The sequence below is a fragment of the Capricornis sumatraensis genome, chromosome 6 (assembly GCF_032405125.1).
Source record: "Capricornis sumatraensis isolate serow.1 chromosome 6, serow.2, whole genome shotgun sequence".
Taxonomy (NCBI): domain Eukaryota; kingdom Metazoa; phylum Chordata; class Mammalia; order Artiodactyla; family Bovidae; genus Capricornis; species Capricornis sumatraensis.
In genome coordinates, this window is record NC_091074.1 from 82792127 (window position 1) to 82819589 (window position 27463).

Here is a 27463-nt window from a genome sequence, read left to right on the forward strand (position 1 = left end):
TTTTTTTTTTTAGCATAATGTCCTTAAGGTTCATCCATGTTGTAGCCTATTCTGTGAGGTTGACTGCTTTAGATAATCCATATATATAAGTGGAATTGTGCAGTATTTATCATTAATGACTGGCTTTATTTTTTTTTTCAGCATAATGTCCTTAAGGTTCATCCATGTTGTAGCCTATGATAGTTCATTTTTTTTTAAGGCTGAATAATTTATATGTGTGTGCACATACCGCCCACCACATTTTCTTTATTCATTATCCATCAGTGGACATTTAGGTTATTTCTGCCTCTTAGCTATTGTGAGTAATGTCTTTTGAGATTCCTTTTTTGCTTCTTTTGGATTTATACCCAGATTGCCAGATCATCCAGTAGTTTTTTTCTTTTTTTTTCCCTCAGTGTGGCATATGGGATCTTAGTTCCCAACCAGGGATCTAACCTGTGGCCCTTAGAGTAGAGGCATAGTCTTAACCGATGCAATGCCAAGGAAGTCCCTATTATATGTTTTTGAGGAACCCCCATGGTATTTTCAAAGTGGCTACACAATTTGTATGCTAGTTTAAAAAAAAAAAAAAAACTCTGTTGAAATATACACAGAAAAATGCACAAAACACTAGTGGATTATCACGCAGCAGATATCTCAGTCAGGAGCTAGAACTTCCCCACTTCTATCAACCCTCCTCATTCCCTTTCCAAGCCACTCCTTTCTCTTTCCTCCTTATAAGTCTAGTTTGGCTTGTAGTTTTAGCACTTTTTATAAATGGAATCTACAGTAAGTATTCTGTGTCTGGCCTTTTTGCTCAGTTTTTGTTGATGTAATAATTTGCTCACTTTCATTACTATATTGTGGTCTTCTGTATTACTGTACCACAATCTAGCCATTCTGTTACAGATGCGGATGTTTTGGTTGGTTCAGTTTGTGGCTATAAAGAATCAAAAGTTTAAGACAACATAGTAAAAAAAAAGACAGCATAGTAAAAAGGGAAGCCTGGTGTGCTGCAGTCCATGGGGTTGCAAAGAGCTGGACACGACTGAGTGACTGAACAACAATAGTAAAAAGTGGTTCTGCCCATTCTATTCTCATATAATGTATGAGAATTCTGGATCTTCAACATCTTTGCCAATGCTTTGTCCGTAATTTTATAATTTAAGCGTTTTGAGATTATGAGGGTGTCTTGTTATAGTTTTAATTTGTACTTTCTTGATTAATACTGAGGTTCAGCGTCTTTTTATGGGTTTATTGGCCACTGGATATCATCTTTTGTGAAGTACCTACTAAAATTTCTTGCACTTTTTTCTGCTAGATTGTCTGTCGTTTTTCTCACTGATGTGTAGGCTTAGCACCTTTTGAATATTAACCCTTTGTCACTTGTATTTGTTGGAAGTATCTCCCATTCTATGTTTTACCTTTTTATTTTTCTGAATGATATCTTTTGGTAAGTAGAGATAATTAATATAATTCAGTTTATCTATATAAGTTTTTCTCTAGACTTACTGCTTTTTCTTTCCTGTAAAAGAAATACTTCTCTACTCCAAGGTCCAGGAAGATAATATATTCCCATTATTGTTTAGATATGTGCTTTCCAGTATGGTAGTTACTAGCTCCATGTGGCTATTTAGAATTTAATTAGTTAAATTAAATGTAAACTTCACTTCCTTAGTCACAGTGGCTACAGTGGTATTCAACAACCACATATGACTGGTGGCTACCATATTGGACAGCGCAGGTAAGGACTGTTTCCATTGTTGCAGAAAGCTCTCTTGGATAGTGTTGTACTAGAAGCATTTACAGTTATATTCCTGATAATTCACTTCGAATCAATTTATATGAGTGGCTTAAGGTGGGTGTAGTAAGGGTCAGGGTTTGTTTTATTATACTGAATATATGAATAACCAATAAACCGAAAACTATTCAGTGGAAAGGCCATTCTGGCCCAGCAGTTGCACTTTTGCCCTAATTCAGGCCTACCTGAATTATATGGACTGCAGTTTCTACTCTTGACTAAAGCTTCTTATACACAAGTTACCTGAAGGCTGAGATTCTGTGTTATTAAATCTCTGTATACCTCTGAGACCCAGTGTACATAGTACTGTAGTCTTTTGCTTACATTAAAAATAGCATTCATATTAAAAATTGAATTGCTGTTTATTGTAACTTTCTTGGAGAATAATAGGACAAATGTTTTGAGACCGAGTAAGTAATTTTCAGTGGAAGATATATGGAATTTCTTCTAAAGAGATACTGGTACATAACTATTAAATGGGTTGGGTTATTAGATTTGGTGTAAGAGTATTATAATGAGACCAAGATTCTCCGTTTGAATTTTACCCTTTCCACATCCCCAGTGTGCATTATGTTCTGTGACATGTTCTGCATTCTCAGTATTGGTGAACGCACTCAATAATAATTAATCCAGATAAAACTGTGACCATGAATGATCAATCCAGATAAATGATAAATCCAAACTACTGGAAAAAACAACCTAAAGCCTGTGCTTGTGAGATAATGATTCAATAAGATTTTCTTTTTATAAAGAGTAATAATAATGACCAACAGGCTATTCTTAGTATCACGTCATCCTAAACATTTCATTTGTTAATTCATATTTAGTTAAAATAGTTGATTATAAATACTACCTTTCTTTTAAATGAATTTTCCATTGGTTCTTTGAACTAGACATTTAATGTTTTTGGTGGAAATGTTTTTGATTGTGTGATGATGGATTAATAAGTGAAACTCTAGAAATGATTACAATTTTCATTTTTGCTAAGGTATTAGTGTTAATTGAAGAAGTTCACAAGTAGTCTCTATCCAATAGCTTCAGTTATATTCACTCGCACTGATACTAAATGAAATAAATCATTGGTGTATGCTAGGCTCATAATTAAGAAAGATAATTTAAGGAGGGTTTTTGGGTAGTGTTGGATGTAGTCTCAGTGAGTAATACAGCCCTGTAAATGTGGTCTTGAGTGGGGGAGGTTGGGGTCAAATGTACCATTGCACTTATGAGGGCTCTTCTCTTCAAGAGCTTTCCAGCAGTGAAATGACCTAAAGGCAGGCATGAGAAAGGCAGAGAAAGAAGGTGTGCCTCACCCTTCTTTCTGCTGTTTCTGATGAGTTTTTCTTATTTAGTCTTTACTTTTTGGATGAAACTTGTTATGTATGCTCAGTAGTCCTCTATTAAGTATGTCATATATAATGGTAAAGTAGCAATCAAAATGATATATATTTTAATACCACTTTTCCTAATAAATTGAGCCTAATTAAGTAAAGGGTTTATCTAGCTTTTCTTTTTTTTCTTTAAAGCATTTGTATCGATTCCTTGGAAGCTTTAAATATAAAAAACAATAGAATTGTATATAAGATGATACAGGGTCTGTTAGAATTGATTAAATGTTTGATTAATTTGAAATATTTCTCAACTGGTCCAAATATTTTTGTTTCCATTTTAGAACAAAATCCAGTCTCATAGCAGAGGAGAATATAATGTTTACAGCACCTTTCAGAGCCATGAACCAGAGTTTGACTACTTGAAAAGTTTAGAAATAGAAGAAAAGATCAACAAAATTAGGTGGTTACCCCAGAAAAATGCTGCTCAGTTTTTATTGTCTACCAACGGTAAGTGTACATTTTTTCTTTTCATATACCCACTATGTACACATATCCTGTGGATTTCTTTCCCCTTTTCAAAAAGGAGTAGTTGTTAAGAGGCCTCTAGAGATAGACATTTGGAAATATTTCTTCTTCATATAGAATGTAAAGTCTTTTTTTTGTCTTTTTTATTTTCTTTCAGTTTTTAAATTCTCTGAAAGAGCTCCTTAGATGTCCTTGTTCTTTAGTGCACACACTGTTTATAGTAAAAAGAATGAGGTTTACATCTGCTTTGGGTCAGATTCTGTTCCTGCTCCTGCTTAGCTTAGGAGCCTTGGGCAGGTTGCTGACCCTGCTTGGGTCTCCTCGTCTGCGCACTCAGGGTGGTAGATTTGCATTACCATCTGGTTGCGGGGAGTACACACGATGGGTGTTCATTTCTTTCCCTCTTCATTTTTAAGTGTGCCTAACTCTCCAAAGAGTATTTCATACTGTAAATGCAAAACACTGTCAAAGGACAGTCCCCACTCCAGGACACTCTCTAGAAGAGCTCTCGTCTTACTTGATCCTTGTTCAAGAAGGACACAAACTGGAGTTGCCTCATTGCCATACTCTCGTGTTTCTGTAGGAAGAGTTACTAAATGAAGGTTAGAATTATATAATGATTCTATCAGAATTTAAAGTCCTTTATGACAGGTTAAGAAGTGGGTCATTTCTTTTTGTTCTTTTTACTTTCACCTGAGTTGTGACTTGGCTTATCCCTGCGGATTTGGGTCTAGAGAGAGTCATTAGCATAGTTGAGGAGTACTTCCAGGTGTTCTGGGTAGCCAGTCTATAAAAATTTAAATTAAAAGCTTTTTGAGGTTGGAACAAGAATTGGGGAAGACTTCCATTTTCTCATTCCCTTGGTATTAGTAAAATCAAATACTAGCACCTAGAACTCACCATTCTTTAGCACTTGAAGAATCTAAACTCAGGTGACTTTGGTTGACACAGTAGAAAACATTAAGTGCTGGCTTCATCACCTTAGGCCTTCTCACCCACTTTGTCAGATTCTTGGAAATGCCTTCCACAGAATGATACCTCAGGCTGATAACATGAACTGCATTTTCCTCTCCTTATTAAAAGGAAAATACATAGAAATAATGATTTAAAGCTTGTAATTTACAACATTATAAATGGAGGCTATGTGTTCACTCATGTTGTATGTTGGTTTCTAATCTTGGTTCAGTTTTTATTTGTACAGTTAACTAAGTTCTTTCAAACAGCACTTCAGGTACTGCTCTTTGACATCAAATATGTATTATTGTGGAGAAGGAATGGCAACCCACTCCAGTATTCTTGCCTGGAGAATCCCGTGGACAGAGGAGCCTGGCAGACCATGGTCCATAGGGTCACAGAGAGTCGGACATGACTGAAGTGACTAAGCTTGCATGCAGTAGGTGTTATATAATTTAGGCAGTTTCTACTTTGGAAGTAAATGTCCTAGGAAGTGTGTTTGCTCGTAGTAATTTTGGCAGTTCACTTCTTACAGGCTAAATTGTTTTATTTTTTATAGAGGGGAATTTTTAAAATACAAGCTGAAGTAGCATAATGAAGTCCCATATACCAGACACCCAGCTTCAGCAGTTCTCAGTTCATCACCAGTTGTGTTTCGCTGGTACTTCTTACCCTGCCTTCTCAGTATTATTTGAAAGCAAACCCCATTTCATCTCTCAGTTTTCATTTGTATCTCTGCGTGTTGTCCATGCAGGTTTCCTTTGTGATTTGAAATAAATAAGGCATCATACAGTCAGCCCAGTCTTTCTAGACACTGAACTCGACAAGAGCTCAGTGGAAGGAGAAACCACTGGAAATTCCAAGGGTTGGGTCAGGGGTTATGTGAATCTAAGTGCTGTTTTTGTGTAGACAGAACAAACAGTGTTCCCCAAATAGGATTATGTAAATTTGAAAAATCGTTGATTAGTAATACAGCTTATTTTTAAGGGCAATAACAATGCATTGTACCTGTTTGGGTTTTTGTTATTGTTGTTGTTGTTAATGGATACTAAGTAAAACACAACTTTTGGGATGGTAGCTGTATTATTTTTTGTGCTAAAAGTAGAATCCAATGTGGAAGAATGTAACAAGTATGCAAATTTTACTAACCACAGTATCTGGGGGTGCTGAGAATAGGAAAAGGGATGAGAGGAGTAGGACTTGAGCTGCATCTGAAAAGCTTGATTCTTTGAAAAGAGAGAAGGCAAATATGGAAAAATGTCAATTTCTGTTAAATCTGAGCAGTATCTGACAGCATAATACCTGTACTTTCTCTCTTCATAATGTAATGGGTCTTTATACTCACAGAAAAGTTAGAATTCTAACTACTGGGGAGACTGATGGAAAATAGGACCAAACATTCCAACTTTGAGTAATGAGAATTAATCTTCATCTTTGCATTGGCTTTCTGTGATCGTCACTATTCAAGTATTTCCCAGATTGTTTTTACTTAAATAATTCCATAGTCCTCTTCTTATAACTTTATTCATTTAATGTTTCTTCAAGTGACTTTATTCTCTTTCTCTTTAACCTCCTTTGCCGTTCTCTGAATTCTCTTCAGTTTCTGTGTGTTGAAAAAACATTCAGCTCTAAAATCTGTTGACCATGGGTCTTTGAATATATGACTAATAAAAGTTTACTTGTGAATAGGTTGTCTTAACAGCTTATTCAGTTCAGTTCAGTCGCTCATTCGTGTCCAACTCTTTGCGACCCCATGAATTGCAGCACGCCAGGCCTCCCTGTCCATCACCATCTCCCGGAGTTCACTCAGACTCTCGTCCATCGAGTCCGTGATGCCATCCAGCCACCTCATCCTTGGTCGTCCCCTTCTCCTCCTGCCCCCAGTCCTTCCCAGCATCAGAGTCTTTTCCAGTGAGTCAACTCTTCTCATGAGATGGCCAAAGTATTGGAGTTTCAGCTTTAGCATCATTCCTTCCAAAGAAATCTCAGGGTTGATCTCCTTCAGAATGGACTGGTTGGATCTCCCTGCAGTCCAAGGGACTCTCAAGAGTCTTCTCCAACACCACAGTTCAAACGCATCAATTCTTCAGCGCTCAGCCTTCTTCACAATCCAACTCTCACATCCATACATGACCACAGGAAAAACCATAGCCTTGACTAGACAGACCTTAGTCAGCAAAGTAATGTCCTGCTTTTGAATATACTATCTAGGTTGGTCATAACTTTTCTTCCAAGGAGTAAGCATCTTTTAATTTCATGGCTGCAGTCACCATCTGCAGTGATTTTGGAGCCCCCCAAAATCAAGTCTGCCCCTATTTCCACTGTTTCCCCATCTATTTCCCATGAAGTGATGGGACCGGATGCCATGATCTTTGTTTTCTGAATGTTGAGCTTTAAGCCAACTTTTTCACTCTCCTCTTTCACTTTCATCAAGAGGCTTTTTAGTTCCTCCTTACTTTGTGCCATAAGGGTGGTGTCATCTGCATATCTGAGGTTATTGATATTTCTCCCGGCAATCTTGATTCCAGCTTGTGCGTCTTCCAGCCCAGCGTTTCTCCTGATGTACTCTGCATATAAGTTAAATAAGCAGGGTGACAATATACAGCCTTGACGTACTCCTTTTCCTATTTGGAACCAGTCTGTTGTTCCATGTCCAGTTCTAACTGTTGCTTCCTGACCTGCATACAGATTTCTCAAGAGGCAGGTTAGGTGGTCTAGTATTCCCATCTCTTTCAGAATTTTCCACAGTTTATTGTGATCCACACAGTCAAAGGCTTTGGCAGTCAATAAAGCAGAAATAGATGTTTTTCTGGAACTCTCTTGCTTTTTCCATGATCCAGTGGATGTTGGCAATTTGATCTCTGGTTCCTCTGCCTTTTCTAAAACTAGCTTGAACATCAGGGAGTTCACAGTTCACGTATTGCTGAAGCCTGGCTTGGAGAATTTTGAGCATTACTTTACTAGCATGTGAGATGAGTGTAATTGTGCGGTAGTTTGAGCATTCTTTTGCATTTCCTTTCTTTGGGATTAGAATGAAAACTGACCTTTTCCAGTCCTGTGGCCACTGCTGAGTTTTCCAAATTTGCTGGCATATTGAGTGCAGCACTTTCCCAGCATCATCTTTCAGGATTTGAAAGAGCTCAACTGGAATTCGATCACCTCCACTAGGCTGTGTTCGTAGTGATGCTTTCTAAGGCCCACTTGACTTCACTTTCCAAGATGTCTGGCTCTAGATTAATGATCACATCATCATGATTATCTGGGTCATGAAGATCTTTTTTTGTACAGTTCTTCCGTGTATTCTTGCCACCTCTTCTTAATATCTTCTGCTTCTGTTAGGTCCAGACCATTTTGTCCTTTATCGAGCCCATCTTTGCATGAAATGTTCCCTTGATATCTCTGATTTTCTTGAAGAGATTGCTAGTCTTTCCCATTCTGTTGTTTTCCTCTATTTCTTTGCATTGATCGCTGAAGAAGGCTTCCTTATCTCTTCTTGGTATTCTTTGGAACTCTGCATTCAGATGCTTATATCTTTCCTTTTCTCCTTTGCTTTTCACCTCTCTTCTTTTCACAGCTATTTGTAAGGCCTCCCCAGACAGCCATTTTGCTTTTTTGCATTTCTTTTCCATGGGGATGGTCTTGATCCCTGTCTCCTGTACAGTGTCACGAACCTCATTCCATAGTTCATCAGGCACTCTATCAGATCTAGGCCCTTAAATCTATTTCTCACTTCCACTGTATAATCATAAGGGATTTGATTTAGGTCATACCTGAATGGTCTAGCTTTTTTCCCTACTTTCTTCAATTTAAGTCTGAATTTGGCAATAAGGAGTTCATGGTCTGAGCCACAGTCAGCTCCCGGTCTTGTTTTTGTTGACTGTATAGAGCTTCTCCATCTTTGGCTGCATAGAATATAATCAGTCTGATTTCAGTGTTGACCATCTGGTGATGTCCATGTGTAGAGTCTTCTCTTGTGTTGTTGGAAGAGGGTGTTTGCTATCACCAGTGCATTTTCTTGGCAAAATTCTATTAGTCTTTGCCCTGCTTCATTCCATATTCCAAGGACAAATTTGCCTGTTACTCCAGGTGTTTCTTGACTTCCTACTTTTGCATTCCAGTCCCCTATAATGAAAAGGACATCTCTTTTGGGTGTTCTAAAAGGTCTTGTAGGTCTTCATAGAACCGTTCAACTTCAGCTTCTTCAGCATTACTGGTTGGGGCATAGACTTGGATAACTGTGATAAGAAGCCTTTTGGATTGTATGTGAAAGCCGCACATCCACAAAGGAAACTTGGTAGCATTGGTTTACCCTGTTCTAACCCTCTGTGGTGAGGGGAACACCGGGACTCTGAACTTCTGAAACACTTTAGATATCAGTATTCACAATTTCGGGGAACACTGTAGAACAGTGGTTCTTAACTTTTTGACTGTAACAGTTCTCTCTGAGGAATCTAATAACCCTCTTCACAGAAAATGAGTATATTCACATAGTCTTGTGTGCAGTTTTTTGGAGTTTGATTATTCTCATGTGCCTCCAACTACAGGGCTAAAATTCCAGGTAAAAGTAACTGCTGGACTTTTCTGGTGGCTCAGTGGTAAAGAATCTGCCTGCCAATGCAGGAGACACAAGTTCAATCCCTGGTCCAGGACGATCCCACATGCTGTGGAACAATTGAGCCCATGTGCCACAACTACTGAGCTTCTGCTCTAGAGCCCATGGGCTGCAGCTACTAAAGCACCCTAGAGCCCATGCTCCACAGCAAGAGAGACCACCGTAATGAGAAGCCTGCACACTGCAACTAGAGAGTAGGCCTCTCCCCCTACCCCCCAAACCTCTTGCTGCCACTAGAGAAAGCCTGTTCACAGTAACAAAGACCCAGTGTAGCCATAAATAAATAAATAAATATTTATTTATTTTTATTTTTATTTTTTTGTGTGTTTGTCACCAATCCTTTATTGAAACTGGTAACTTACACACTTTATAATAGAACAACAAAAACAATGTTCAATATATACAGCCTTTGCGATGGACTATTTGACTATACACAAGGCAGAGTGATAACACAGTCTAATCTTCATAATAATTTGTGCACAAAAAGACACCCAACAGACAACATGTGAATGTTATACAGTGAAATGACATCACAGGTCCAGTGAAAATTCAGCCTAATACAAAACGTACTCATCTATTGCAAATGACATCTCTAAAGGCCCAGAGCTTGTTCAGTAGTAATTTTACCCAGAGTCTGAAGCAGAGATTTGGTGTGTGGCTATAAGTCTTTTAAGTGAGACGACCTCTGCAGACAAGTTTGCTATACCCTGCTTCAGAAACAAATTCTCTGGGTCAGAGACTTTGTAACCACTGTCTTTCACTTCCACCACTCCAGTTTTGAAACTACTCTGAATTTTGCCATTAAGTTCTTTTTGATGCCAGTGTTCAGATTTGAGAGACCAATCTTGAATGTTAGTCACTTGGACTGAAAAGGGAGTGAGAGAAGACTGTACCAGGTTGGGGGTGGTATGCTTCTCAAGTTCGAAATGTCTCTTCGACGTCATGTCAACAGGAGAGGAAAGTTTTTGCGTGCCCTCAAACTCATGATCGAAGGCTTCCACTTTTATCTGCATGGCTTTGCCTTTAATCCGAAGCTTGTGTGGCAAGGCAGAGGAATTCACTTCTGGAACTTTAACCACTGTGGCGTGGACACGCTGAAGTTCGACGGGAGAGTGGATCGGGCCCTTGGGAACCTGTTGCTCATCTTCTCCATCGGATGACTTTCCTACTGCACCTTCATCAGTTTCTGATGTCCTCGGAGAGTCACTGGAGGACCAGTTGACCTGCAGCAGAGGGGGAGAGTGCGAGTATCTGGGAAAGGAATTCCCCATGTAGTTGTGATACACGGCCCCTCGGTAGGCACCCCGGTCATCTCTGGGTTCCCTGGCATAGCTCTCCAGTTCCATTGGCTCTTGCTTGATGACCTGGAACTTGCTTTCTGGGCTTCTGCAGCCACTCTGCACAGGGCCCTCCTGTGAATGTTCTAGCGAGGATACTTCTGAAACATCAGACAGAGAACTCTGAGGAGAGTGCTTGATGACAGAAATGCAACTGCTGGCCACCATTGGAGGGCTCATGCTCATCCACAAAGGTGCTCACAGTGGATTTGGAAGTCTGGTAGTCTTGAAAGGACACAGCTGTAGAATTACTGAGTTTCTGAATCTCCTGGGCGTAGGCTGTTGAGCTAATTAAACCAAACTTTAATTTTAGGGAAAGCAGTTCTGCTTTTAAAGTGGCGTTTTCTTCTCCCAGTGCAATGAGTTTGTTCTCCAAAACCAGGTCATTCGGTCGACGTTTCTCCCGGGACCTCTTGGCAGCTTCGTTATTTTTCCGCCTCTTTTCCCAATACATGGCATCTTTCTTCTCGTCGGGAATGAATTCCCGTTTCCTCCGACATGCTGAGGACTTGTTTTTCCCCACACTTCCTTCACTGAGAAGGAGTTCTTCCCCTGTCGTCAAGTCTTCGGAGACTTCGGTCAAGGCAGAATTAAACACCATCATCTTGTCCACACTGGTACCAGCATCAAGAGATGCCTACTCTTCCTTGACGCTCTGCATTTTTCTCAGCTGCATCGGCTGCACCTTAACGTATATATGCAGTGCAGGAGAAGAAGTTACTTCCTCAGTATTCTCAAGTGCTTTAAAAACTGCAGTTTAAAATCCATCAATATTCTTCCTTTTGTTCTACCATCCAGAATAAATCTCTTCTGCTCTTCTCGCTGAATGAAGTAGGGGTCTTCTAGATGACCGTGATCCTGCTCTCCGGCTGGCGAGTTGGGGCGGCGGGAAGAAAGAACGGGGGCCAGGAGCCGAGCCGACGGCTTTCGGAGACCGGGGTTCGGCCGGGCCTCCGGGGCGGCAGGCGGCGGTGAGGGCGCGGCGCGGGAGGCAGGCGGCGCGCCTGGTCCGCGGGCCCCGTGGCCGTGCCGGGAGATGTGTGTTAGTAGGTCAGTTACGAGCGCGGCGCTACGTCGCCACCCGCCAGCCCCGCCGTGACGGGCGGCCCCAGCCCCAATCGCCGCGCCCGCACCCGCCCCCAGCCCGCCGCCCATAAATAAATATTTAAAAAAAGAGAGAAAGCAACAAACCTACAAGCCCAGCAGCACAGCAAAAAAAAAAAGTTTTCAAAAAATACTATAGAGCATATAAGAATTTAGATTTTTTAAAAAAATTCCCAGCCTGCCTATTCACAAGCACTGTACTGATATTGCGTAGTACTTCTTGGTCTTTTGTGTATGCCATTAAAAGTTTTTAGCACTATCTTAAGTCACAGATTTTATCACTTAAAATTTTTCGTTCTGAAGTTTAATTTTTTTTCAAAAATCTGTTTGCCCAGTTTTTTTTCTTTTTTCTTTCTCTTTCTTTTTTTTCTCTATAACACTACCAGGAACCACAAACCAATTACGTCTTATTTGAAATGTTTGTTAAGTTTATTGTGATTTCTTTATCTGGATCTTTAATAAGGATGACAAATTTGAGCAGGCCATAAGAAATCATGGGAATGTGTGTGTGATGGTGTTGGAGGGGTTCATCCTTATTAATCTTCAGATGATAATTTCTCCCAAAATGTAGAATTCAGGCATGGCTCATTTATATGATAGATTTGGGGACAGGTTAAAGACTCTAAAATTTGTCATTCTTCACCTATATTATATAAATATATATTAACCAAATGGCACGTAGAAAACACATATAACTTAACTGCAGTATACCTGAAAACTCCAGTTACATAGGGTTCAGATGAAATAGTTAGCTGCAAGCTAGTAAAGTTGGCAGTTGTTCTCTGTGTACATGTCATCTCTGCTGGGGCACCCACAGTGGTGCTTAGCGTGCTCTTCTCCACTGGGCAGAGGGGCGGCCAGGCCAGAGCAGTTCCTGCCGTGTCTCTATATGATGGAGCACTACAAAGTACTCTATACACTGCTTTTCAGATTCTGGTATATTCATTTGCATATGAAGGGCCATTAAGATGTGGCATTTTATAAGTCCAGTTTTAAGCTTATAATGGGCATGCATGCTCAGTTGTGTCTGACTCTTTGCAACCCCATGGGATGTAGCCCACTAGCCTCCTCTGTCAGTGGGATTCTCCAGGCAAGAATACTGGTTTGGGTTGCCATTTCCTGCTCCAGGGGAGCTTTCCAACGCAGGGATTGAACCTGTATCTCCTGTGTTGGCAAGTGGATTCTTTACACTGGGCCACTTGGGCACATAGAGTTAAATAAATGTGCTTGATTCCATCGTGATGTAAGTGGTTGATTGAGTAAATAAGTGGGGAGAAAGGTGCTGGTTACAGAGAATTCCAAATAACATGTGGATGGCTACTCCTCCCTGCCCGGACTGTAACTTGCCCTATTAGACATGGATGGATTTAATGCTTCATTTCCAAAGGGGGAGACAGTAAGTGTGCAGTGGAGAAACCTGGCAGTTTCTTTTCCTAACCAAGTGATCACCGGTGGAAAAATCATGTCAGTACTGTGTATACATTTACTTCATTCTGGGCTTTTCCTGATACCCCATGATCTCAATCTGATCATGAGGGGAACAACAGACATGCCCAGTGGAGGGACATTCCACACAGTTTGCCACTGCTTCTCAGAACTGTCAGGATGAAGAAAAATAAGACAGTCTGAGAAATTGTTGCAGAGAGACTAAGGTGACGTGACAGCTAAATATGGTGTTGTTTGGATCCTGGAACAGAAAGGAGCTGTTAGTGGAAAACCTGATGAAATCAGAGTAAAGTCTGAAGTCTAGTGAATGGTAACGTGGAATGTTAATTTCTTAGTTTTAACAAATGTACCGTGGTTGCATAAGATGCTGACATAAGGAAAAAACTGGGTAAAGAGTATATGGAAACACTCAGTGCTCTTTGCAATTTTCTGTAACTCTAGACTTACTTCAGAGGTAAAGTTTATTGTAAAAAACACTTTTATGTATCCTTGATACTGAATAATTTTGTCTTGAAGGACTTGGGGACATGTGCTTTTAATTGGTAAACTATTTTCAGGGCCTTGTACTTACTTGAATTACAAATGTAACTTTACTCTAAATAGTCCCTGGTGGCTCATATGGTAGAGAATTTGCCTGCAGTGCAGAAGACCCAGATTCCATCCCTGTGTCAGAAAGAGAGCCTGGAAAAAGGAATGGACGCCCACTCCAGTATTCTTGCCTGGAGAATTCCATGAACTAGGAAAAACTGAGCCTGGTGGGCTATACAGTCCATGGGGTGGCAAAGATTAGACATGATGGAGCAGCTAATCCTTACGCTATTTTAACCGACTTTGGTTTTTTGTGTAAAAGTTAAATATTAAGCATTATGCATATATATACATATGACTAAGTGTGTGCTTAGTCACTTAGTTGTGTCCAACTCTGTGACCCCATGGACTGTAGCCCACCAGGGTGCTCTGTCCTTGGGGATTCTGCAGGCAAGAATACTGGAGTGGATTGCCATGCCCTCCTCCAGGGGATGGACACACACACACAGAAACACACACACACAGAGTTTCCCCCACCTCCTCTAGCTCTAATTTTTTTTTTTAATTTTATTTGTTTACTTTACAATACTGTATTGGTTTTATACATTGACATGAATCCACCACAGGTGTACATGAGTTCCCAACCCTGAACCCCCCTCCCACCACCCTCCCCATATCATCTCTCTGGGTCATCCATTTTGAAGGATAAGGACCTGGCTGTGACCTGATTTTAATATTAAGTGATATTTAATGAGTGCCATTAACATAGATTTTTAAAATTTTCTGTGCTATTTCTATATGTACAGATGTTTTCATTCACCTGGTAGTAGAAAGTTTGTGTTTTATTAAGTCAGATCAGGGATTTTATTCTTGGGATCCTTTTGGGTGAGATGTGGAATCGCATGTTTAAATAAAGTATTTTTCTTCTGTCGAGGTTAATCTCTCATTTTTTAAGACTTTCTTTATTTTTTCCCCAGATAAAACAATAAAGTTATGGAAAATCAGTGAAAGGGACAAAAGACCGGAAGGGTATAACTTGAAAGAGGAAGATGGAAGGTATAGAGATCCTACTACAGTCACTACACTACGTGTAAGTACATGTTAAAAAAAAAAAATCTGATTCCAATGAATAGTCTTCTGCACTGTTATTACGTAATCTAGATCCTCAACAGAACATGTATAGGAATAATTGCACTCTGCCCCTTCCCAAGATCGTGTGACCAGAGACAGCATTAAAGCCCCCGACTTACAGACGAGGCTCATGGTGGCCAGAGGCTGAACTAGCACTAGACACAAGACTGTGTTTTGACTTGTTTTTCACTGTGCCACCATGCTCTCTTTTGTTCTTACGGTTTGGTTGTCAGCTATTAGGTTAAGTTTCAAGATTAACTTTCTTTGGAGATCAAAAAAAAAAAATGGACTAAATCTTCTCGTTGCAATGAAAAAATACCAAGAATTTGATGCTTTGGGCTGATTTCCTTTTTAGCCACTTTAAATCATAAACATTTATTAGCTTTGCAAGTCTTTCAAGCAAAAGATTGAAACTAGGAAAAACTGTAAATTCTGATAGTATTGCTCTCTGTTCAGTTGGGTTCAGTCGCTCAGTCATGTTTGACTCTTTGCAACCCCATGAATCGCAACACGCCAGGCCTCCCTGTCCATCACCAACTCCTGGAGTTCACTCATGTCCATCGAGTCGGTGATGCCATCCAGCCATCTCATCCTCTTTCGTCCCCTTCTCCTGCCCCCAATCCCTCCCAGCATCAAAGTCTTTTCCAATGAGTCAACTCTTCGCATGAGGTGGCCACAGTATTGGCGTTTCAGCTGTAGCATCAATCCTTCCAATGAACACCCAGGACTGACCTCCTTTAGGATGGACTGGTTGGATCTTGTTGCAGTCCAAGGGACTCGCAAGAGTCTTCTTCAACACCACAGTTCAAAAGCATCAATTCTTCGGCACTCACAGTCCAACTCTCACATCCATACATGACTACTGGAAAAACCATAGCTTTGACTAGACGGACCTTTGTTGACAAAGTAATACCTCTGCTTTTGAATATGCTGTCTAGGTTGGTCATAACTTTCCTTGCAAGGAGTAAGCGTCTTTTAATTTCATGGCTGCAGTCACCATCTACAGTGATTTTGGAGCCCCCCAAAATGAAATCTGACACTGTTTTCCACTGTTTCCCCATCTGTTTCCCATGAAGTGATGGGACCAGATGCCATGATCTTCTTTTTCTGAATGTGGAGCTTTAAGCCAACTTTTTCACTTTCCTCTTTCACGTTCATCAAGAGGCTTTTTAGTTCCTCTTCACTTTGTGCCATAAGGGTGGTGTCATCTGCATATCTGAGGTTATTGATATTTCTCCCGGCAATCTTGATTCCAGCTTATGCTTCTTCCAGCCCAGTGTAGGAAGGCAAATTTGTTTTTAATTTTTCTTTCCATATTAGCACTTTAAGCAATCAATATCAGTTGCTTTATAAAACTAAATCTGTGTAGTATTATGCTGTTTAATATTACCTCAGAAACTAATGAAGTCTTCTGAACTTTCAGTTCTCTTGTAGAAAGTGAATATTTTGTAATCACTTCTTTTTCATGTCTTATTGACAGGTGCCAGTCTTTCGGCCCATGGATCTAATGGTTGAGGCCAGTCCACGAAGAATATTTGCCAATGCTCATACATATCACATCAACTCAATTTCTATTAATAGTGATTATGAAACATATTTATCTGCAGATGATTTGCGGATTAATCTTTGGCATCTGGAAATAACAGACAGGAGTTTTAGTATCCATTTGGTTTCCTTTTTCGGTGTTGGGTAACGAAGGCATGTTATCCTCATACTGGATTTATTTTCATTCTCTCCGTGGTGTTTGATTCTCATATAGTTGCTTATTATTTTATAGCACTTTTTTTGTTATTAAACACTAGGTGAAATTATTTGATAAAAGCCATAATGTATCAGTTTAAAAACTGGATTCTTGGAATTTTAATGAATGTTTCTCTGTACCTATGAAAATAGAAAAAAAACTTTTAATAGCTGTTTCTTGTAACAGAAACAAATATGCGGAGTATTATCTTTAAAATGTTTTTAATTATAAAAGTATTCTCATTAAGGTTGGAAAAAGATTTGTACAAGTCATGATGCATGATGGTCTAAATACTTCTCATTGTTTATGTTATCCTAAAAATTTTCTGTGATTATGAGATACACACACAAATATATAGAAATGTATATACGTGTTTGTTTTTAAGTACTTAAATTCTTGATAAATGTTAATTATCATGACTGCTATTAATGTATATCTTTCCAAATAGATATCGTTTGAAAAATTAACACTGTACTGTAATTCATACTCTACCAGTGCAAGCATACCTCGGGGATATTACAGATTCAGTTGCAGACCTCAAGAATAAAGTGAATACTGCCCTAAAATTAAGTCACACGAATTATCTGGTTTCCCAGTGCTTATAAATGTTAGCGCTATATTGTAGTCTATTAAAGTATGTAGTTGCATTATGTCTTTAAAAAAAAACAATATGTATACCTTAGTTTAAAAATATTGCTGAAAAATGCTGATCATCACCTGTACCTTCAGCAAGCGGTAATCTTTGTGCTGCTGGAGGGTCTTGCTTCATTGAAGCTTGCTGACTGATGAGTGGTGATTGTTGAAGGTTAGGGTAGCTGTAGCAGTTTCTTTGAAATAAGACAGCAGTGATGTTTGCCACATCAATTTTGACTCTTCCCGTCATGAATTATTTCTTTGTAGTCTGCAGTGCTATTTGACAGCATTTCACCCACAGTGGAACTTCTTTCAAAACTGGAGTCAGCCCTCTCAAACCCTGCCACTGCTCTATCAACTAAGTTTATGTAATGTTCTAAGCCCTTGGTTGTCCTTTCAGCAGTTGACTAAATTCACCACCTTATGTGTGTAGTTCATGGCGCCCCCACACAATTATAGTAGTAACATCAAAGATAGCTGAGCTGATCACAGATCGCCAAAACAAATGTAATAATAATGTAAAGGTTTGAGCTGATGATGTTGGGAACATGGTGTTTGATAGGCTAGCTTGATGCACAGTTGCTGCAAAACATCAATTTATAAAAAATGCAGTAAATCATAGGTGAAGTGCAGTGAACTCATAGGTGAAGCACAGTAAAGCAAAGCAAAGAAACAAGGTCTGCCTGTAATGCATAAAAAGTGCCTGCTTTCCTATACCTTTAGTGGTCTAGTTAGTGAAAGGGTCTCTTGTTTTCATTTGCTGCTTTCATCCTTAGTAGACTTGAGCATGTTTTCATTTTTTCAACCATTTCTTTTTGTGCTTTTCCAAAATTTTCACTGGATTTGCTTATATTCTTATTGGAGTTTTTTTTTTTTTAAGTACCTTTTTAATATCAAGTAAATCAGCTCCATTGTTTGTGTGCAGCTTCCCCACTGTGCTGCCTTCCAGATTTTTCCTTTTGTTTTGTTTGGAAATATGGTAAGTTTTTCATATTTAGGATGATGGCCTAGCAATCTTTTCTTCATGTCTTCTGGGATTTATATCATACTCAGGGGGGGAAAAAAAACCTCTACATTCTAAAATAGAATTAATACGTGTGCTTAAATCTGTGAATGAGCTGTAGATTTGAGAAATATAAAATTATACTTGACCTTTCTTTTAAGTGGAAATTCCTTAATAAAATGCTCTCCAGATATTGTGGATATCAAGCCTGCCAATATGGAAGAGCTGACAGAGGTGATTACAGCTGCAGAATTCCATCCCAACAGCTGTAACACATTTGTATACAGCAGCAGTAAAGGAACGATTCGGTTATGTGACATGAGGGCATCCGCCCTCTGTGATAGGCATTCTAAACGTAAGTTTATTTTCAGATGGTAACATTTTCTGTTCAGCTTCAGATGTGGTAACTATATTTACACAGGTTTCCTTGGTGACTCAGACAGTAAAGAATCCTCCTGCAGTGCAGCAGATCTGGGTTCAGTCACTGGGTTGGGGAGATCTCTTGGAGCAGGCCATAAGCAACCCACTCCAGTATTCTTGCCTGGAGAATCCCATGGACAGAGGAGCCTGGCGGGCTACAGTCCATGAGGTTGCACAGTCAGACAGGACTGAGCGACTAAGCACAGCACATGGATCTTAAACCTCCTGTACCTTTTGGTAAGCTGCTTGACTCAGCCTGAGACTTTACAGGTTCTCCTACTGGAATAACATAGAAGACTGTCTCTGGGGCCCATCTGTTGAGTCCCAGTGGATGTACTTTTAATAGAATGCTATTCTTTGGGAACTTGGGTTGCGTTCTCCAGTCCTGTCTGCAAGTAGAACATTTCCTTTCTTGCCTGCTCCCTTTCTCTTCTCCCCACTCCCTTCCTTCCTGTTTTGGGCTTGCTAGGAAGATTTCTTCCTGAGAAGAGGTTTCTTCGGGTCGTTTAAGTTTGAAGAGTACAAGGTTAAGAAATTCAGGGGTTGCATTATTCTTTCCTCCATGTTGAATTTTTAAAAAACTTACAAAGACTGTTACTTATCTCATCAAACGAATTTTACCTGACCACTCAAAACCGTGGGTATGTATGGGAATGGCGAAGGTGGTCTGTGTCTTGTGGTGACGGTGTAGGCAAAGTCAGTGCGGTATATGTAGGACCACAGACCTGACACACGTCAGAGGTGGCAAACGAGTGGTTCTGGTGAGTTAGCCACGGGACTCTGGAAAGTGCTGTGCTACGTAATGCACTTGGGCCTCTTCAGCTTCTGTATTATGTCATTCTCATTCTAAGGAACTCTCTCAGGGAGGTTACAATCTTAAGAGATGTTCTTTGAGATGTTTTCCAGTTCTTTATTGGCCTGTCATTTTTAGCTCACTGCTAGGAAGTTTGTGAATGATGTTTTGTGTAAATGCTTTGTCCAACCCAGAGTAATTACAGATGGTCCCAACCTCTTTTGCTTGTTTTAGTGTTTGAAGAACCTGAAGATCCCAGTAACAGGTCTTTTTTTTCTGAAATCATCTCTTCAATTTCTGATGTAAAATTCAGCCATAGTGGTCGATATATGATGACTAGAGACTATTTGTCAGTCAAAATTTGGGACTTAAATATGGAAAACAGGCCTGTGGAAACATACCAGGTATTTGGAATTCTTTCTTTCAATGAATATATAGCCTGTATGTGTTAATCCCAGTACAAAGTATATGTTCACCATTGGGCTTTTTCCTTCAGAGATCCATGAATACACTGCTTTTCCTTATGTTAAATTTATATCTACTTCTATAGATTGTATTTTCTATTTAGTTTTACAATTAAAATGTAAAGCTACCAATTTGTTTCAATAATAACTTTTTTTTCCTACTGTTATCTACATTTGAAGTGAGGATGGAATTAAGGTCTCTACCGAGGTCTGGGGAGAAGACGGGCGAGAATGGCCAGGCCTACTAGAGGCATCCCAGATGGAGTGAGGACACTGCTAGTTAAATTAGAGGTTAACCGTGGCGTGTTGCCCAGTCAGGTGAATTGGCTGGTAACTGTTGTCTTAAGCTGAAGGTGAGGGGCTTGTGAGTACCCAGCAGACAGCTTTGGGAGCTGCCTGTGTGTCGTAGAATGTCAGTTCTGGATTCTCGTTAGCCAAGCTGCTCCCGTGGGTCCCTTTCTTCTGGAGCAGAGAATGAAGATGTGCACAGCTGGAACAGGGTACAGTTTTTCTACCTGTGCTGACCTGGCCTAGTGATTGGAGTAGACTCACATCATACTCAGTGTAGCAGGTACAGATGCAACTCCCACTGAGTTTGTATAAGCATCTAGCTGACCTGTTTTCTGACTGAACGGTAATGTAAATATTACTGTTTGCCTCACATACTCATTGTGGGTCCTAACCCACAAATTTTGTAAATCCTCGGTGTTAACATTTTCACTTAAAATGTCACACACAGTGGTCTGAATCATTCCATTATACTTAAAGATAAAACGGACACTTAAAATGATGTTAGGTTGTTTCATAGAGAATTCTAAGCATTGAGATGTTCTTTTCTATCATTACTTCATTTTAAGGTTCTCATTTAAATGAAAAAGAACAGTGAGATAGAGACTCCTTTTTTTCCCTTATGATCACAACAAATACTTTGGAACTTTCCTTTGTAATTTAGTAATATTAATATAGAAATGTATCATTTCTAAGAATACTTTTAAAATTTATTTTCTAGTTGATCCCTTTGTGGAAAACTAGTGAATATAGAATTATACTTAAAAAAAACAACTATTTTCATTAGCTTTGGGTACTATATAAGAAATGGGCTTCCCAGGTGGCTCAGTGTAAAGAACCCACCTGCCAATATAAAATCCACAGGAGATGCAGGTTCAGTCCTTAGATCGGGAAGATCCCTGGAGGAGGAAATGGCAGCCTACTCCAGTATTACCTGGAGAATTCCATAGACAGAGGAGCCTGGTGGGCCACAGTCACGGGGTCACAGAAAGTTGGACATGATTGAGTAACTGAGCACATACTGTGTGTAAGCAATAACAAGTGTGTCAGATATTTCCATGATGCATACGTGAAGTAACCATATAATTTATCACTGGATCAGGGCACGGTCATGCAGTACATAACATAGGCACTTAATGATACTGTAGGCTTTAGTTAGTTATGCCCCAAAAATGGTAGTTGAAGTAAAGTCACAGTATTGTATGTTTTTTAATCAATAATTAATAGAAAATCAAGTGTTGGAAAATTCAAATATTGCTATATATTCTTTAATCTGTGTCTTATCTGTGCCATTTTAAAATGTTTTCTGGCCTACTATTCTAGTCAAACTTACGAAGAGTAAATGTGCCATTCCCAGGAGGGTATATCTCTCAGTTGTATGAAAGATAAATGTGTATTTGTGGAACAGGGAGCTCAATACCTTTACTGTTTCTCAGAGAATTGAGTTTTTGTTTTGTTCTGAGAATTGAGTTTTAATGAGATTTAAGTATGTATATGATCTGAAGAATTCCATGGACAGAGGACCCTGGTGGGTACAATCCATAGGGTCGCAAAGAGTTGGACACAACTGAGTGAGTTTCACTCAATCCATATGTCTATATAGTCCTTCTTAAAAAGATACAGACTTGTTAAATCATTTTCTAGTTTCAAGAGCAGTAGATCATGTGATGTAGGCTAAGTACACATATGTGTGTGTATTTGTGTATAATATTTTTTTCTCCCCCCGCCAGGTGCATGAATACCTCAGAAGTAAACTTTGTTCACTGTATGAAAATGACTGCATATTTGACAAATTTGAATGTTGTTGGAATGGATCTGACAGGTAAATTGATTTTAATTTGAACTGAACATCTTATTCAAATGTGAATTCTGTTAGAGGAAAGAAATTTACTATTTCACTCTTACTATGATTGCCACATTTGCTAATGGCCAATGTGTTTTTTGACTGAGATAAATGTTTCCCAACTTTATTTTCCTCAGGGTTTCCTTGAAATCTTACAACATTATTGGCAGATAAAAATTAAACATTGTGTTTCACTAAGTAAATGTGAAAATACACTAGAAACTTATGGATATAATAAGTTATTATATAAATTTTAATTTTTTCCTTTAATGAACCAGATCAATCACTTTGTTTATATACCAGGAGTTAAAATAGTGAAATTTCAGTGTTTGTTACTTTGCTGTTAAATTGGTTTCAGAAATATTTAGGTAGTAGATACTTCATTTGGAGTTTTACATACCAGTTTTTCTGGATACTACATCAATACCTCATAGAAGAGAAGAAGTAATTACTATGTATTATTTTAACCATATTACCATGATGATTAGGCTTGTTATAATCCACAGCTTTGCCATAGTACAGTTTCTTTTTACTGTGTCATCAAAACGTGTACCATTATTTCAAAGGACAAGTCTTAATCTTTTCAGTTTGGTTGTCAGTATTTATTCAGTTCAGTTCAGTCACCCAGTCGTGTGTAACTCTTTGTGACCCCGTGGACTGCATGCCAGGCTTCCCTGTCCATCACTAACTCCCGGAGCTTACTCAAACTTAAGTCCATCGAGTTGGTGATGCCATCCAACCATCTCATCCTATGTCATCCCCTTCTCCTCCTGCCTTCAGTCTTTCTCAGCATCAGGGTCTTTTCAAATGAGTCTGTTCTTCACATCAGGTGACCAGAGTATTGGAGCTTCAGCTTCAGCATCAGTCCTTCCAGTGAATATTCAGGACTGATTTCCTTTAGGATTGACTGGTTTGATCTCCCTGCAGTCCAAGGGACTCAAGAGTCTTCTCCAACACCACAGTTCAAAAGCATCAATTCTTCAGCACTCAGCTTTCCAACTCTCACATCCATACATGACTGACTACTGGAAAAATAGTCACATTTGACTAAATGGACCTTTGTTAGCAAAGTAATGTCTCTGCTTTTTAATATGCTGTCTAGGTTGGTCATAGCTTTTCTTCCAAGGAACAACCCTCTTTTAATTTCACGGCTGCAGTCATCATCTGCAGTGATTTTGGAGCCCAAGAAAATAGTTTGTCCCTGTTCCCATTGTTTACCCATCTATTTGCCATGAAGTGATGGGACCAGATGCCATGATGTTAGTTTTCTGAATGTTGAGCCAACTTTTTCACTCTCCTCTTTCACTTTCATCAAGAGGCTCTTTAGTTCTTCTTTTTGCCATTAGAGTGGTGTCATCTGCATATCTGAGGTTATTGATAGTTCTCCCGGCAGTCTTGATTCCACCTTGTGTTTCATCCAGCCCGGCGTTTCGCATGATGTACTCTGCATATAAGTTAAATAAGCAGGGTGACAATATACAGCCTTGACACACCCCTTTCCCAATTTGGAACCAGTCTGTTGTTTCATGTATTTATTTACCATTCATTATGTTCCAGGAGAACAGACAATAGTAAAAGAAAACATAATTCTGGAATTACTAAACCTGCCTTCAAGATATTCATTAGATTACTTTACTCAACAATAGTTTTATCACTGAAGCTTGATATGATTCAGGTTTCCTGGTGCTATTGAAGATAACAGAACTTGACTCATTCATCTGTTATCTGATTTTTTTAAAATTATTTTTATCTGGTTATAATATGAGACCACATAGTAGGCTGGCCACAGTAAAGCTGAAGGAGTAAGCAGGCTTCGCCTTTGACCACCACTGCCCTGCCTGAGGCGTCAGGGGAACAGAAAAGGGAAGGTGGTGCTGGAGTAGCATGCAGCGCGCAGCTATACCAGCTCATTCTCCTTTGTTTAAACAGCATCTCGTATTATAGAAAAGCTGTTTGTTTCCCTTAACATAAAAATTTTTTGGAAAGATGCTGTCCTATATAATGACTGTGCAGGCATCTAAGGCAGAAAAATTCACATGGATGCAGTACTGCTGTCTAATCCACAGATCCCTGTAAATATCACAAGTTCCCTCAGTCGTGTTCTTTGTCCCATCTCATTGTCTCTTTTAATCTGGAACAGTTCTTCATTCTTCTCTTGCCTTTCATGATCTCAGCTTGTTTTAAAACCACAGGCCATTCATTGTATAGAATTTTCCTTCATTTGAGTGCTGTCTAATACTCCCTCATGATTAGATTAGATTCAGGTTATACCTGGCAAGAATACCATAGAAATGCTGGCTAGCAACACCTTTTAAATGGCTATAGACTAGGTGTCAGAATCCATTAACATCCATTAAAACCTCAAAAATGCAGGTAACATGGGGATGCCAGTCTAAACTACCCAAATTATAAAAATATCTGTCAAAAATACTTGTTTATAATATATTTAGTGTTTAGGTTAAGTGATTTTTTAATCAATAAAAATGATATATGCTACTTGTTTTATATTCTTTGAAGCAGATTTCTTAAAAGCATTCATAAGAAGCTGTTTGAACCTGACATGTCCTAGGAACATCAGTAGCTTATAATGTAAATCAGGGAATAAAGCATTGTTTTCTTAGAAGTGTATACCACAGTTTTGTGTTGTGTTGTTGGTTGGCTGGTCTGGAGGACTGCATAGACTGGGGTTGTAAATGTTTTCAACTAAGACCATTCACTACTACTTACAAGCCTTACTTGAGGATGCTTTCAACTTTGGTGACAGTTTGGGCAGTCATGAAAGGAGTCATGAATAGACATCAAATTAACTGATACCGTATTCCTAGTTTATTCCAGTGATCGGTCTCTGGGTTGGTGCCAGCAGCCCTCTCCCTACACCCAGATCTGCTTGCAGTAGCTCTTGCTTTGAAGCATTAGGCAGAGTTTCACCAGCGAAATGTCCATCGAAAACTCATTTTCATTATTTGACTGGATGCTCTGTCTCCTTTTCCAGTGTTGTCATGACTGGATCTTACAATAATTTCTTCAGAATGTTTGACCGGAACACAAAGCGAGACATAACCCTGGAAGCATCACGAGAAAACAATAAACCTCGCACGGTTCTGAAGCCACGCAAAGTGTGTGCAAGTGGCAAGCGAAAGAAAGATGAAATCAGTGTTGACAGCCTAGACTTCAACAAGAAAATACTTCACACAGCCTGGCACCCCAAGGAAAATATCATTGCTGTAGCTACTACAAACAATCTGTATATATTTCAAGACAAAGTGAATTAGGGTTGGCCTTCCTAGCAGAAGAACCCACTTCCTGCTTAGTTGAGATAGTTGAATCTAGCATTCGTACTTAAAAAAGAGAGAGGTCCATTGTGGCGCCCCTTTTCCAGTGTTTGACAATGTGCCATTCGACAACACATTTTCCATAGCTACATGGAGAAAGCTCTGTGGATCTCTCCCTGTGGTGTTCTCCATGTCTGCTAGCCATTTAGGTAAGGGTAGGGCACTTTTAATTTAAATGACTTCTTGCACCATCTTGCCTAATGGACTAGATTGGACTGTGTCAACATTGATTTACTCCACTTTTTATGCCTTCCATTGTGATGACGTCAAACACAGTGAAAGCCTTCAGTCATGCTTATGGGATTTAATTGTGTATCCTCATTACTGTATCATTTGTGGGGTACACCCCTCCTCCCCTTTTTTAAATTAAATACAGCTCATTCTTACTGTGGCTTGTAGCATTCCTCCTCTCTGGCCTCCTGGACTCTTCCCTCTCATCTCTCTTCCCCTTGCCCCTCCACCCAGTCTTGGTGGTGGTATAAAAAGGAAAGAACGAAAGCACACAAACGAGTCAGTTTGGGGTCAGTGGTAAAGGGGGTACATGTTGCGAACAAATGTTTTAATAACAGTTGGCTGTAATCACTCCTTGCCGTGTCTGGCACTGAAAATAAGGAAAAAAAATACTACTACTGAATAAAAGTGACAAAGAATGGAGAATCTGGTTTCCTTTTTCTTTTTAATCTACCTCTTTAAGCCAGTATTTTGTGTCATACCTTTGGGCGCAGTGAAATGAAATGAGGTTCCATTGTTTAATTGGTATTTTTGTTAATTATTTTTTAAAAGTGTTCTTTTACATGGAGAAGGAGAGGTATTGGTTCTGTATGAACATATTTTGACTATATATTGGTATTCCTAAAGATATCACGATCTATATACATGCTACTAGAGATTTTTTTTATTGTAGTTATAAGGGTACTGGATACATTGTGTCTACACTTAATTCATTATCTGTTAATGAAAACTGTTGTAAATGGGAACCACATTTGTAGAACTTCATTTTTAAAGACTTTTTACAGTGCTTAATTTCATTTTTGCATTACTGAATACTAAGTCAAAGACAAACTTTTTAAACAAAACTTTTGGTTATTCAGTCATACCATAACAAAACTATCCTCAAGTGATTTACATAGACAGAATTGACACTGCACTAATATTGGGGGGGAGGTATTTTACTGCTGTCAAATCTGAATGAAATGTACTTTGCCATAGATGTTTTTCTTCTATTTTTGGTTTTCCAAAGCAATTAATATTAAAGACAAACTTTAAAGGTACAGTGTTCCAAAAGTGCTTAATGGACTCCAACAGCTGCCTCAAATAAAAATTTAGTAATGTATATGATTACATTTTCCCTAAATGGTGATACCTTGTCCAAAGATGAAGAGTACCCCTATTTTAACAGGTAGAAGGAACCTTTGTGTCAATCTTGCAGAAGCTTTAATGGAGAAAAAGATGGACTTTATTTTTAAAAGATAAATGAGTAGGCATTCATATTAACAGAATGGTAGTGTGTTTCGGTTGAGCAGTAGTACACCGCCTTGAATTTTAGAGGACCCAAGTGCTTATCTGTCCACTACCTTGTTCTGTTCTCATCAATGAAAAATGATTAAACAACTCCAGCGTAACCCCTCTACACGTATACAAATAATGTGTCTTGTAAGTTACATTGTTAGCACACAGGATCAATTATATGTAATAAAATTACTGTATCTTTTGGACTTAACAAATCTGAATTTGTATTTAAACACTTTGATTATATGTCTGATAATTCTTAAAATAATGGCACTTTTCCTAATTTACTTGGAGATCTTGGGTGCATTTGTACTTTGTGCTATTCTTCATGCTTGACTTGGAAGTGGGCTATTCCCCGGCTACAAGCAGATGCTGATCACTCTGATCAGGCAGTTTTCCAGATTTTTCCCTAAAGAGAAATTGTTTCCCTAAAGAGAAATTGTTTCCCTAAAGTTTGGGTGTAGGTGTTGAGATAAACATCGTCAGACAGCTCTCAGAAATTTCTTCTTTGATTTAGCAGTAGCTATGATAATTCTCCTCCATGACACTAAGGGTTAGTTTTATATATTTACAAAAAAACATCGCTTAAAAATTAAAATGCCTCTATAAGATGAATGCTATTGTAAATATTCTTAAGAATCAATTTTTAATTTCTTTGATGTAGTGAACTATAAGCCCAGCCACTCATGGTC

General features: G+C 39.0%; 2 protein-coding genes across 4 annotated transcripts in view; one reads left to right on the forward strand and one right to left on the reverse strand.

Annotated features, from left to right (window-relative positions):
• PPP2R2A (protein phosphatase 2 regulatory subunit Balpha) overlaps positions 1-27302 on the forward strand; it is a 90299-nt gene extending 62997 nt beyond the window's left edge. For all 3 annotated transcript variants that reach the window (XM_068974595.1, XM_068974594.1, XM_068974596.1), the window contains 7 exons: positions 3450-3615; positions 14592-14704; positions 16226-16403; positions 18313-18477; positions 19570-19739; positions 21818-21909; positions 24923-27302. In XM_068974595.1, the coding sequence (XP_068830696.1) occupies positions 3450-3615; positions 14592-14704; positions 16226-16403; positions 18313-18477; positions 19570-19739; positions 21818-21909; positions 24923-25202 (1164 nt within the window). In that variant the 3' untranslated portion in view covers positions 25203-27302. The remainder of the gene's footprint in view (positions 1-3449; positions 3616-14591; positions 14705-16225; positions 16404-18312; positions 18478-19569; positions 19740-21817; positions 21910-24922) is intronic.
• Positions 9652-11212, reverse strand: LOC138081522 (nuclear factor interleukin-3-regulated protein-like). Its single transcript, XM_068974707.1, is given in 2 exon segments — positions 9652-10704; positions 10706-11212. Coding segments are annotated over 2 exon segments (1389 nt in total). The 3' UTR covers positions 9652-9822.
• Positions 27303-27463: the final 161 nt, after the last annotated feature.